This window comes from Coccinella septempunctata, chromosome 7 (assembly GCF_907165205.1).
Source record: "Coccinella septempunctata chromosome 7, icCocSept1.1, whole genome shotgun sequence".
Taxonomy (NCBI): Eukaryota; Metazoa; Arthropoda; class Insecta; order Coleoptera; family Coccinellidae; genus Coccinella; species Coccinella septempunctata.
In genome coordinates, this window is record NC_058195.1 from 17,820,317 (window position 1) to 17,834,048 (window position 13,732).

General features: G+C 34.3%; 2 protein-coding genes and 1 long non-coding RNA gene across 3 annotated transcripts; 1 reads left to right on the top strand and 2 right to left on the bottom strand.

The window, feature by feature from the left end:
• The first annotated feature begins 517 nt into the window (after window positions 1-517).
• Window positions 518-6,744, top strand: LOC123316446 (eukaryotic peptide chain release factor GTP-binding subunit ERF3A). Its single transcript, XM_044902508.1, has 8 exons — window positions 518-827; window positions 1,670-1,848; window positions 1,907-2,135; window positions 2,240-2,687; window positions 4,287-4,461; window positions 4,515-4,778; window positions 5,654-5,822; window positions 5,904-6,744. The coding sequence occupies exons 1-8, from the start codon at window positions 599-601 to the stop codon at window positions 5,945-5,947; spliced, it is 1,737 nt and encodes a 578-aa protein (XP_044758443.1). The 5' UTR covers window positions 518-598; the 3' UTR covers window positions 5,948-6,744.
• Window positions 6,745-7,903: 1,159 nt separating this feature from the next.
• LOC123316447 (S-adenosylmethionine mitochondrial carrier protein homolog) lies at window positions 7,904-9,532 on the bottom strand. Its single transcript, XM_044902509.1, has 7 exons — window positions 9,246-9,532; window positions 9,030-9,186; window positions 8,836-8,945; window positions 8,664-8,783; window positions 8,401-8,560; window positions 8,177-8,318; window positions 7,904-8,105 (listed from the first exon to the last, which is right to left on the bottom strand). Exons 1-7 carry the CDS (start codon window positions 9,303-9,305, stop codon window positions 7,973-7,975), a joined length of 882 nt encoding a protein of 293 aa, XP_044758444.1. The 5' UTR covers window positions 9,306-9,532; the 3' UTR covers window positions 7,904-7,972.
• A 2,874-nt stretch (window positions 9,533-12,406) lies between these two features.
• On the bottom strand, window positions 12,407-12,800 carry LOC123317965. The gene is made up of 2 exons (XR_006538228.1): window positions 12,514-12,800; window positions 12,407-12,444 (listed from the first exon to the last, which is right to left on the bottom strand). It is a non-coding gene; the product is annotated as an uncharacterized LOC123317965 (long non-coding RNA).
• Between the last annotated feature and the right edge of the window lie 932 nt (window positions 12,801-13,732).

Sequence of the window (13,732 nt, forward strand, 5' to 3'; positions counted from 1 at the left end):
AAATTTGAAATTTCACTTTCATTCATTACTTCCGAAAGTACCTGAGTTTTGCAGTGATACTTCTCTGCTAAATTTCTTATAAACAATTTTCAGGTATTTTCTGGAAGTTATTCTTGAGATTAATATGAAAGTCTTACGAGAAATGAAAATAGGTTTATAAGTTCACTTTTTTTTCTTTCTTCAACTCAATTAATTATCAATTCATTATTCGTTTTCCCCATTTGATACTCGAAGAAAATTCGAATGACGCGCCATTTGTGATTTCCGCAGTTCATCTGAAATCTGAAATTTTGGGGGTTGCCTGAATAACCCTTTGGGAAAACGATTTTCATATGATTAGTGTTTTTCTGACCATAGACAAGATATACAAAGCGAATTCTTACATTATTATCGTGATTAAAAGCTTATTAATTGACTTCTAACAACATTTTAGAGAAATTTTATATTCAAATCTGTCATCAGTGTCATTTCACTCATGCTATTATTGCCATACGCCATTAGTTTCCGGTGGTATACACGCGTATTTGCAACAGCTCTAGAACTTTTTTATTTTTGTGAAGTGAATATCGAACTGATTTTTAGTTAAATTTACCGCAAGATGTCGAATAACGCAGCTCCAGAGAGTTGGGAATCGCAGGCAGATTCCATATCACCTAATAACTCTCCTAGTCAAGATGCAGATGTGACTCCAAAGTTTTCCACGTTGAACGTGAATGCAGTAGAATTTGTGCCTTCGTTTGCTTTTTCTAAATCGCCAGCTGAAAAACAGGATGAATCTCCTTCATCTAATGCCTCCGAAGCTTCCCCAGAACACCTTATCCTTAATGGTACGTGTGTATATCATTTTGGAATGCCGATATTTAAGGTTATATAAAATCTGGACATTTTTGCATTTCTCATTTGAATATTATATCTGAGAAAAACTTATATCAGTAGATGTACTGGAAAACCCGAGCTGTCTCTGTTTTCGAGAATTCTTAATTGTATTTCTTGGAGTGAAAAAGTGGAAAGTTGACATTTTATTTAAGAGAATTATTTAATTTCCTACTGTATATACATATTTTCAGTTACACAGAAAATGTTATCTGATATAGAAGTCCAAAACTGTATCAACTGGACTTCTTACTAGATTAAACTGGTTTGCATGGTCATCTGTCATCTGATGCTAGCACAGTTATCTCTTTGATTCAAAGGAATTTCTTTTTGAATCTGGCGATTTGTTTATTTTGCGATGTTTTAATAGTAATTATAAAACATTGAAGCACTTTTACTATTACACTCTTGTTATTTAGATCTAAAATTTCAACTTTCAAATGAGGTTATTGTCCTCTTAAGTAGAACAGTTTTAGAATTACCAAAAAAGCAGATGAAAATGAAGGGTAAATGAATAGAGGTTCTGAATTATAATCATTTCAGAAATCCATGATGATATAGGGACAAGTTCTAAATTAACAGTTGTACTCAAACTTTTGCGAACAATATGTTTCTCTTCTGCATTGAGTTATATGAATGTACAATATCTTGACCACTAAAACACGATTCAGATCTTTGTTATAGTATTATTGCTATTTTCTTATATTCTTTGTAAAAGTTGCGAAATCATGCAAGCCAAAAAATGCAGGATACTTTTGGCCTTGAACGATGAGAATGCTGAAAAACTCTATTTTAGGAACAAATGTGGAATCCAGCGAACAGGTGGAAGTTAAGAATCCACCAATCATTCCACCCGCTGATGGAGATGCATCTCCTGGAGATGGTGGAACCTGGGAAGACGTTGCAGAAGATGATCCTATCATCACTCCAGATGGAGATGAGGAAGAGCCATCTTCAGAGGAGGCACCAATAAAGGTAATAAATTTCGCTTGAAAACAGACATCATCACTATGATGCATATGTTTAATTTCAGATTCCTAAGAAAAAAATCATCAAGCAAGAAGTTGTAGGAGAGAAGAAAGAACACGTAAATGTGGTGTTCATTGGACATGTCGATGCTGGAAAATCGACAATCGGTGGGCAAATCATGGCCTTGACTGGAATGGTTGATAAAAGAACATTGGAGAAATATGAACGAGAAGCAAGAGAAAAGAGTAGGGAGTCTTGGTACTTATCATGGGCATTGGACACAAATCAGGAAGGTCAGTGGTTGAAGTGTGTTTGTTCTCTCAGCATTGCTATGTTGCCGAATCATACAACCCTTATTTCTTACATCTGGATCATTACAGACTGTTTTACTTTCCAGAAAGAGACAAGGGCAAAACTGTTGAGGTAGGTAGAGCCTTCTTTGAGACTGACAAGAAGCATTTCACCATATTGGACGCCCCTGGTCATAAAAGTTTCGTACCTAACATGATTGGCGGTGCAGCTCAGGCAGACCTGGCGGTTCTAGTCATATCGGCCAGAAAGGGCGAATTCGAAACTGGTTTCGACAGGGGGGGACAGACCAGAGAACACGCAATGTTAGCAAAAACGGCCGGCGTTAAGTATTTAGTAGTATTGGTTAATAAAATGGACGATCCTACTGTCAACTGGGACGAAACAAGATACAACGAATGCAGGGACAAGATACTCCCCTACTTGAGAAAATTAGGTTTTAATCACAATAAAGACTTGTTCTTTTTGCCTTGCTCAGGTCAGACAGGACAAGGGTTGAAGGAACAGACTGACGAGAAATTGTGCCCGTGGTATAGGTGAGAAATACAGTTTTCTACTTTGAGAATTTGACAGTTTGAATCAAAGATTATAGAGTAGAAAGATAGGAAACGCCCTCATATGGCTAGTACTAAAAACCGACTACATTTTGGCCAGTGACAACACATTTGACAATGAGATGGCGCTGAAAACGTATTATCAATACAGAACAACTGTTTAATAACAGTTTTCTGTTTTATAATTGAGGGGCGCGAAATTCGAATTCTATTCCTTGTATTAAATTTCAATATTGACCTTGCTGAGACCAGAAAACAAACATCCTGAGTGACAAAACAAACGGATTGTTTTGTGACCAGGATGTTAGTTTTCATCTGAACATTGTTTGGAATCGATTGGTATCAATGAGATACGCTGTTGGATGTGATAAATTTTTATTGGCAATCTATAAAAAATTTACAAAAATTTGAAATTATGGACAACAAATAGAGCTTTGACTAGGATACAAGAGTACATGGTTATCTGCTATAGGTACATCAAAGGTGTTTTTCCTGTGAAAACGTTTTGAATTAATAAACTGAATTTGTACTTATTAGAAATTGATATGAATCAATATTCAATTTACCGTCATAGGATACACATTTCTGTTACTTACATATTATTCACAACATTTTCAGAACCACAATTGTAAAAACCTTGCAGAGGTATACAAGACCTGTATTCAAGCCCGTCAGTATAATTTCTTCATGCTTCCTTATGATTTCTTCATGTTATATTCTCTTTATGACAGAATATATAAATTGATTGACGAATGAACAAAACATTCACAGAAGATTTCATAAAACTTTGACTTTCCAAACAATTTGACAGTCGCCCGATTCCCAAATCGAAATCCATAAAACTTTTGCATTTCTGAATATATTGAAGGCAATTGAGAATCTTCGAATGGATGTATAAAAGTCATAATTTCCCCTAAACAAGCCCTTCATGTAAGGGATGCTTCCTGCATACAACAATTTACGTGGATGAACAGTTTTCAATCGACTTGCAGTAAAATGTTCATTGCACATGGTGTAGTTGGTAGTGTTTGCAGGCCTTTACGCCCTGAAAATTGTATCCACTTCATAGCACTGAAAATAAAAATCAATGAATGACCGAGTCACATGTTACCAGTTTTAATACTTACATTCCCATTTTCCTTAGTAAAATTCGTTTTATTTGATCCACTGTTCTTCACCATACAATAATTTTCGAACGAATGGTTTTTGCCAAGAAATTAGACAAAAATTTCAATAATCAGCAACTAGAACGGGCTTGAAAAACAAAAGGCGATACGAGGTTGTGTATGGATACGAGAATCAAAACATTCAAAACCTGTTTGCTCAAAACGGCCATATGACTCTGACATCTCGCAAAATTTCATATGTCCCTCGAATTAAAATTTCAGCCAGTCTTAGGTCCTTAAAAACACATTTGAAACACAGATGGCGCTCACATCACTTTAGTCGCTTCGTTTCCTATCTTACTACTCTATAATCTTTGGTTTGAATGTTAAATATGAAAAGTCATTGCCTACTTCATAGTGGAATTTCTCCTCTGTTTTTTTATTGTGGGGCTGAGATTTGATGTGTTGGTTCTAGGGGCCCCGCTTTTATTCCATTCATCGATAGTTTGCCCTCGCTCAACAGAAAAAATGATGGTCCCTTCATCATGCCAATTGTAGATAAATATAAGGATATGGGAACGGTTCTAATGGGAAAAGTCGAATCTGGTGAATGTAGAAAAGGACAAAGTATGGTCATCATGCCAAACAGGGTGAGTTTCATCGTGCTACAAGATGAAACGACCATTTATCGAATTACTTTCAGACGCCTGTCACTGTTGATATGTTGCTTTCGGACGATGACGAGGTAAACAGGGTGGTGCCCGGCGAAAATGTGAAGATCAAAGTGAAAGGAGTGGAAGAAGAAGATGTTAGTCCCGGCTTTGTTCTGTGCGACGCTATCAATCCGATACATACCGGAAGGGTGTTTGATGCTCAATTGGTTATACTTGAACACAAATCGATCATTTGTGCAGGTTATAGTGCTGTCATGCATATTCACTGTGCTGCAGAGGAAGTCACCGTCAAAGTAAGTGAAAATCACTTATAGTTGAAGTAGGTACTTATATTCTTGTAATGTTATATGTTTTGTACTAGCAGGCCAGGAGATCCATCTTTTCAGGTCAATTTGCCTTTAAAAATCATAATGAAATGAATTTCACAGATACTGAAGCCAAAAACACTACTTTTTGCTCTATGAGTCTATTAGGTACTACCCACCCCTTTCCAACCAGAATTTTGTCAAACTGACCGTTTAATTAACGTCAAAAATCTCAATTTTCTCTTGCCGTTTTCTATATGGTTCCAAGGTTTAAAGTATTACTTAGCAAATTCAGATTTTACGATTTTCGTTGATTTTCTTTCGCGGCCTGCGAGACGTAGCGGTTTTAAAAAACATAGCGATTTCCTAAACATCTGATGAAACGGCTGATTTTCCCCTCCAAGTGCTTTTGAATTAGCAGTCCAGGAAAACCATCTTTTTAGGACGAACTGTTTTGAAAAAACAATAAACTAAATTTGATCAATACCGAAGTCAAAATAATAGTCTTCACTATCGATGGCTTGAATCTGTACTACCCTGTCTGTGATCGGTGCTAACCTCACTTTTATCAGACAACTGACATATTTGTTTACATTTACGTTTGGTAAACGTAAAAAATCTCCAATTTCTGAAGTTTTTTTTCTTAGTTCCTATCTGGCTCCCTAGACAAGAGAATTTGCTGGGTACGCTCTGTTTATTCGTCTTTTGTTTGGCATTTTTCGCGACCCTCGATATATAGCGGTCCGCTCACAGAAAGTGATTATACCCAACCCACCAAATTAGCTGACTTTTTCTGTATTATCTCTTCCACTCGGTCATTTAATAAGAAGCTTTTTCATAGCTTTATTCTTCTATTTTTTCAGGCCTTAATATGTTTGGTAGATAAAAAAACAGGTGAAAAGAGTAAAACTAGGCCGAGATTTGTCAAACAAGACCAAGTAGCTATCATGAGAATAGAGTGTGCCGGTGTTATTTGCTTAGAACCTTTCAAATCAATGCCTCAGATGGGTAGATTCACTCTAAGAGATGAAAGTAAGTAAATTATAATCAACTTGTTTAAGACTTCCATTCCTTATACTGTAGCATTCATTAACAATTTTACCTCTATTCCAGATAAAACAATTGCCATTGGCAAAGTCCTAAAACTCGTGGAATAAGAACTTTTCATAGTATAGTTTGTAAAGATATTGAAAACTGACAGAATGTCATCGATGCGAGGTTAAATGTCAAAGCTGGACATTACACAATAATGCTATAATTTAAACAGTTCCGTGTTGTCCACCTTTTTCATAACCTGTTGAAACGGTTGGTGCTGCCATCTTGTAGCTGATGTTAATATAACGAATTGTTGTCTATTATATATTAGCTTTTTAGTACATAATTATGTTCATCATTACTTATATGGTGTATTGGTTCATTTTAGATTAATTACATTTTTCTTTTTTGTATATTTTGATTTGAGTTATTTATTTTGAATCATTCGCAATTGTGAAATTGTGCGATGTTGACATCAATGTTATTGATAATCAATATTTTATTGAAAGAGCATATTTTCAAATTTCTAGTTTTATACTTTCTGAACAAATAAAAGGATATTTCGACGAATATCGATTCGCTTGATGAGCGTGAAAAATGTTTAGCTTTTTAATCAATTTAAGGTTGCCTTTGGATTTGATTGAATAAGTTTTTTGTTCAGAAATTATATGACAAATTTTTTTTTTTATGCTTACATTTGAAGAAAATCAGATTCAAGTCACACATGTAATGAAAAATATTTGGGAAATTGGGAGGTGAATCACTTTATTGTAAATCATTGATTTCACCGCAGTTCCTAAGGGGAGAAAATAGTGTGAAAACTTTCATAAAAAATTTGAAGGTAATATGAATGCAGCGATATGTTTTGAAACTCGATACAAATATAAGGGGTGCTGACTTACCCAGTACATTTTTCTTATTATTGTTTCATTATTTTCAGTTTTCTCATCGATTCTTTTTATGTTCATCAGCGGTTTGATGAGATTTATTATTTCATATCTGGATTACAATGTTGTAATATAAAAGTGGAATAAAATATTCTTGGTAAGGATCAATTAACAATATTGTGGATGATCCTGTTGATCTTTCTCTACTCACATGTGAAGATAGTTTTTCATGAAACTTGATATGTAAATGAATAATTACATAATTTGTGGTCATGTAACTATTTTCTTTCATGTCTTTATTTTAATCTACCCTTCACTGTAACTGTAACCTATCTTCACTGTTGAAGTAGAGATTTTATGATGTACGGTATTTTTTAACTTATTCGTTCACCTAGAGAGAGCGACAATAAAACTAATAGATTCTTTCACAGTGACTTGACCAATCATGATGTGTATATTACCACACTTGATTCGTCTTTTTCAGAAATTATTTCGAGTTATTCATCCAATTACTAAACTATTTTCTTTTCACAGGCGTTTTGACTGGAAATGACCCTATATTTCAATATGCCTTCAAAACATAGAATTCTTTACTAATTAACTTTTTTTTACATTGACAAAATGAAGCTAAAGTAGGTTTCTTATGTGTGTGACGATTGCATAATTTTGTTTTTTATTCATAAATTTTTTTACTTAATTCGGCCTATTCATGAACTTGTTTTGAATACAGTTCGCTCCTTCCTGAATTAAAAAAATTTTCAATTGAAATTCCCCTTGGAGATATACCCCATATTTATTTTTTTTTTGTTAGGTGGAAAGATGAATCAGGAATCAAATTTTTCGTTTCAGTTTTACAAATATCTTCAATTGGAGTTCCAATTATTCAAAATTTAGGTTTTGTTTGTGCGGATCGAAATTCTCTGAAAATATTTAATATACACATAGGCTTTTCTATAATTCTTAAGGAAAATGCTACATTAAATTTCACCGATTTCCTTTATATATTGGTGACAGAAAATATGGACATCTCATCCCATTGCATACAGAGTGTATGTTACATAAATATTGCTGAAATTTTAATAAAAGTAATTTTTAAATATTTTGTTTCCGTTTTTCCTTCTGAACAATATTTAAATACTGACCCACAACTATTCGGCAATGGTTTTGTGTTTTTTTTTAGAGTAGCAACAGTTTAAGATTTATAGAGAAATTTATTGAAAATCTACGATATTTCTTTGAATGTTATCATTGTACTTGTTATCAAAGGGGCGGATCTGGATCAACATTGAGGATATATGTATTGCTCAATCTTCTACCAAGGTCATAAGTACCAAAAAAAATGTAACCTCCCAAACTAATCCAGGCTACCCTCGGACCAAATCCAGCAAATATCCTAAAATGGAAAATAATGGTGCAATAACAAATTTTATTTTCTCTTATTTTTTTCATAGATGACTTTCGTACCCTTTGAATCCCTTTTCTCTGAGAACAGTCATAAACACATTACTTATGTCTAGAGATTTTTTTCCTTCCAATTTTTTAGTTTCCAACATTATTCTTGTTTTCACAACATCTAGAGGCGTTGTAGCTGCTGCTGCTATACCACCTTCAAATAAATAAATAAACAGAATTGTGATTGATAATGAGTTATTTATTGATAAATTTTCATTAAAGGAGAATGCACTCACCTGCCAAGGAGCCACATAAGGCTACTTCATGAGGTTCAAGTGGAATGTTATTCTTTATAATTTTTCGATAGCTCATTTTGAAATATTCTAGCAGTGGGAACTGTATGAAAGAAAAAGGTATTTCCCTATAAACCATTGATCTGAAACCTTGATAGAAACCCTGAAATCCATCAGTGAAATGACAGAACTCTTAAGGCTGAACTCTGTCGGATTTTTCCTCCGAACTGATGTCAATACTCGCGCTTGACAATACATTTACTCACCATAAATCCATCACGTTTATAGGTTTTGATAACTATATGTAGTGAGGTATGTTTTTTATTAGTAGCAGTTTGTCGTCTCTGCTTGACTACTTCCATTGGTACACGGAGAATACAAGCTACCTTGAAGAAAATGATACAGAACCAAGAAATATTTTACATAACAGAAACTTACCACCTCTCCTGCAGATGCTGCAAACATATGTAAGAGAGGTCTGGTGTTATTGGATACATAAGGATCACAATAATATTTGATACTTTCATAGGTTAGGAAGAAAAGAGCCCCTAGAAGCAGTGATCAATATTTTTCTTACAAGTGGGAAAGTAAAACATTGCTTTTGAAGTTAGTACTACTCAATGAAAATTTACCTTGAGGAACACTACCAATCATTTGCGGACCAACCCCCTTGTAAACATTACGGAAGCCCCCAGCTTTAATAAAACCTTGAGGAGACTGAAGTCGAGTTTTTAGTGTATCCAAAGGAAATAAACTCATATCAACAACAAATCCAGCAAAACCTCCCGCCTTAAACATATTGAGGCAACCATTATTGAAAAAAAAAATTAGTATACCAGGGAACTGACCACAAAAGAAGAGACGTATACTTGTTTAACCTCATTTTTTCTTTTGGTTTTAGATTCCATATCGCTTCAAATATTTTAAAATATAATGAACATTAATATTGGCAGAAAGTACACATAACCTCAAGAGGTGGAGCACCTCGTGAGGATCAACTAAAATAACATATGGTTGACCACATAATCTCTCAAATAGAAGATAAAATATTATCTATTCATAATCATTACGAATAAGTAAATTCTCATTAGACTCTTCCGGATGTTTACATCGGAAGATAAATGCAGGTTAGGAGGTCAAAGCCAGAGACAAGAGCACCCAGTGTTGCCAATGGTAATTTATGGAAAAATCCGAAATATCTGACAAAAAATCCGAAAAAATCCGATGCTTTCGTAACTTAATCCAAAAAAAATCCGCTCGTTCATCGAGCAATTAAATAATTAAGAAAACAGATAAACAATTTTCTATTCTCAATATTCCAATCATTTTTTCAATGTGAAAAATCTTCACTAGCCTTTTTGAGCTGCGAATATGCTGCCCTCTAGTGGTAGCTGAATTTTGTTCCAGGTCTAGAATACCGAATACGTTATTTATTTCATTACCTAAACATAAACAAATACTTTTCCAAAAATCCCCATCGATCCCGCTTGTACAGTTTTTTTATTTGAGGTCAAAGCTCGCACATTTTCGTAAACCTCAAGAAACTTTGCAGATCATACAATTCTTCACAAAAAAAATATTCTAGAAAGTCGTATTTCGTATTTTATTTATTTACACGCACACATTTTCGCTGGTTTCTCCACTTCCCAATAGGAATATTCCACGATATATTTCGACCAATAAATCATAACGGGACATCTAGTGGACGAAGCCTCTACTATTGATTTGAATTATTCAATCGTCTAGGGGCAAGAGCCTCAATAATTGATTTGAATAATTCAATTCCTTCAGAAATTCTTTGAAACTGTATAACATAAAAAAAAATCCGAAAATATCCGAAATATTTTTAAATCCGAAAAAAATCCGCAAGAGCTAAAAAAATCCGCAATTCGGATAAAAATCCGCCGATTGGCAACACTGAGAGCACCTTTCTCCCTTTCTCCCTTTCTCTATGGTCAAAGCAAAGAGACCAAAGAGCAGAGACAAGAGCCCTCTATGCCAAAGAGTTGATAATTTTTGGTCATAGAGATCTGTTTTCAATACAAAGAGTACAAGGAGTACAAGTTACTCTCTGGTCAATATTTCTAATGAATTTTTCACCTACTCTACTTTTCCTCGTAGCTTATCTTATGTGTTTAGTTGTTACAACAAAGCGTATGGTCCGTATATACACATTTGGTAACCGAAAGTTACCAGAGCGGCAGTGGCGGATCCAGCTCTCGAGAAAGGGGGGGTCACGGTCAGGTGGATTCAGAGATATAGAAGGGGGGAGATTGAGCTTCGAGCTGCGCGAACTGGCTAAAATTGAAGGCCGCCATTTGTCAGGAAATATATACAGCACCGCCTAAAAGTGATAGCATGTGGCAAGAGTTATATACAGGGGCACGTAAAATTCAGAATTTGAATGTTATGATTTCGTTGATAACAGTACTTGAAATTATGAGATTTCGGTCAATTCGTTTCTTATTTCTTCAGTACAATACAAAATGAATACCAAAAATTTCAACGAAGGAAAAAATTATTTGTTTTGTGTATTCTGGTGAATATAATGAGATGTGCAAATATTGAACATATCATCTAAATTCTAAACTGTACCAACATAGAGAAAGGGAAAGGGGTCTCTGTGTACCAATGAATCCTTTTGAATTATATTCAAGCGTTTGTAACCAACGATGAAGGGAGCGATAAATTTTAATTTAATTGTCTTTTCTATTCATATTGTAATAAAGTAGGTACCTATGTTTGACTTTATCTGAAAGTTTTTCGAATTTTTTCTCCCAGTTTGAAAACCTAACTCAATTTCAACATTTTTTAAATCATTGAAATATATATTTCTATGTTGATTCTGGTTGGGAGCCAGTGGGAAAAATAGTTTCCTAACAACAAATAAAAACATGAAACGAAATATTAAAATAGGTAACGTTTTCAAAATAAAATCCATGATTTCGAAGATTCTAGTAATTTGGTCTTATGGGGTAGTCTGATATATATAGACTTCGAAGCGTCACCAATATTTGGTTTGTTCCAGAATCGTTTTTCACTACTATTCCCTAATTACGATCAGAGGAAAGTAACCTGAAAAATTGCCCGTTCCTTCGAGATGCAATTCTGGAACTCTATTAAGTTTTAATTTTATTTTCTGTTTCTAAGGAAACACGATTTTGTCTATCTGAAGGACACTAGATTTTTTGCACAAAGTGGATAATTTCATCTGATATTTTTTATTGGAAGTAAGACATGATATGATGAAAGCTAACAAGGTCGATAAATTTTTCAGTAGCTACTGGCATTAAATATATAAAAAAAAAAAAACATTTTTCTATTAATTTTATTTATACAATATTGTATATCCAGTATCGATTCCTGCATAAAATCAAGTGATGAAGTCTTCTAATTGAAGAACCTTGAATTTTTCAGTATAAACTTTTTACAGATTGAATATTCTAATTTTAAAATGAGATCTGGCAATATTTTTCATTAAAAGAAAGCCATGATGTCTGCCAATCACTGAAGAATATGAAAAATGTTCTTTCAAGGAAGGGAACAAATCATCAACTCGATCATAAAATTTTTGGAACTGAATTGTTGCAAATGCTTCAAGAAAATTTTCATCTCTTGGAACTCTATTTTTAGTTGAAATCATCAAATTCCTGATTGACATATCGTTATAATTCCATATGATGGTACATGAAGTCCCCCTGAAACAAACATAAAATAAAATCATCTCAGTTTCATATCAAATTATCTCATCTTACCTTGATTTTTGAAGAATATTACAATTCCCTCAAGACTGGAACTTTTAGGGTCACAGTATCATTCTCTACATTTTTTAAATATCTCTCCATCAATGTGGCACTGAATCAAAAGATTTCTCCCAATGATGGGCAGCATTTTCAGAAATACGTTGATCTTGTCTAAAAAAGTCCATCATTTTTTTCATGTGTTGTATTTTATTTTTTAGAGACTTAATTGTATAATTTCCTTCTATATGATGCTTGGAGTTTTTTCAATTCGATGAGTCTTTTCATCAATTTTGAAGGAGAAATACTGAAACAAGTTTAAAAAATTTGTAAATCTATCAAAGATATTCAAAAAATGATATAATTGGGAACTTACCTATAATTGTGAAGTAAGCCATCGTAAATATCCTGCTATTCAGCAAAAAAAGCTAATAAAACCACACGAATCCGCTAAATATCACCAAAAATACGTTGATATTTGTTATTATTGTTTACATTCGTTTGACTTGACAGCAGGCAATGGCAGCTAAATGACAAGAATATTCACTAAATTGTTAAACCGTGATCATAATACCGTGCTATGACCTGACAAATGGCGGACCCACTTTTGTCCCATGAAAATAGGATGCGCAGTGGTCGAAGCTCAATCTCCCCCCTTCTATATCTCTGGGTGGATTACATACCCGCCAATTGATTTTTTAGAGACAAACCAGCACCCCCAAGAGGAATAGTTCTTCAAACACCTAAATTAGTCAATACTAATCAGTGAATTGGAACTTAGCTTGAAATGGACAAATTATTCTTCCAAAATTAAGATATTTTTCATTATTGGAACTAATTACCCTTCAATATTCACTTAATTATGATGAGCAACTAAAAAAAAACAAAAAACAGAATAAATGTTTACGAACACTCAAATTCAATTCAATTTTCTCAATTGAAACATTTTTTTATAAAACACAAGATTTGAGGGTTCGTCCAGTCCAGGGGGGGGGTCATGACCCCCCCCCCCCCCTTCTGGATCCGCGCTTGCAGTGCGGTTACTCTGGTGACTGATATTGAACCAAATTGTCAGGAATTCGACATATACGGACCGCCCGACCGCCCACTTACTAACCAGACCAGAAGTAACCAAAGTGTATATACGGACCACAGCCCAAGCGTATGGTCCGTATATACACTTTGGTTTCCTCTGGTTAGTAAGTAGGCGGTCCGTATATGTTGAATTCCTGACAATTCGGTTCAATATCTGTCACAAGAGTAACCGCTCTGATAACTTTCGGTTACCAATTGTCATTGAACTCTATGGGAACATAGAGTTCCCATAGAGTTCAATGCCAATTGTGTATATACGGACCATACACTTGGTAACCAAAAGTTACCAGAGCGATCACTCTGGTGACAGATATTGAACCGAATTGTCAGGAATTCAACTATTCAACACAAAGATTATAGAGCAGAAAGATAGGAAACGAAGCGACTAGAGTGATGTGAGCGCCATCTGTGTTTCAAATGTGTTTTTAAGGCCCTAAGACTGGTTAAAATTTCAATTCGAGGGACATATGAAATTTTGCGAGATGTCAGAGTCATATGGC

Coding starts and splice junctions, on each gene's coding strand:
- LOC123316446 (XM_044902508.1), top strand. CDS start 599: ATGTCGAATAACGCAGCTCCAGAGAGTTGGGAATCGCAGGCAGATTCC. Junction 2,688..4,286: donor AAATTGTGCCCGTGGTATAG/GTGAGAAATACA, acceptor TGTTGGTTCTAG/GGGCCCCGCTTTTATTCCAT. Junction 4,462..4,514: donor TGGTCATCATGCCAAACAGG/GTGAGTTTCATC, acceptor AATTACTTTCAG/ACGCCTGTCACTGTTGATAT.
- LOC123316447 (XM_044902509.1), bottom strand. CDS start 9,305: ATGGAATCTAAAACCAAAAGAAAAAATGAGGTTAAACAAGTATACGTC. Junction 9,187..9,245: donor TATACGTCTCTTCTTTTGTG/GTCAGTTCCCTG, acceptor AATATGTTTAAG/GCGGGAGGTTTTGCTGGATT. Junction 8,106..8,176: donor AGAGAAAAGGGATTCAAAGG/GTACGAAAGTCA, acceptor TTTCCATTTTAG/GATATTTGCTGGATTTGGTC.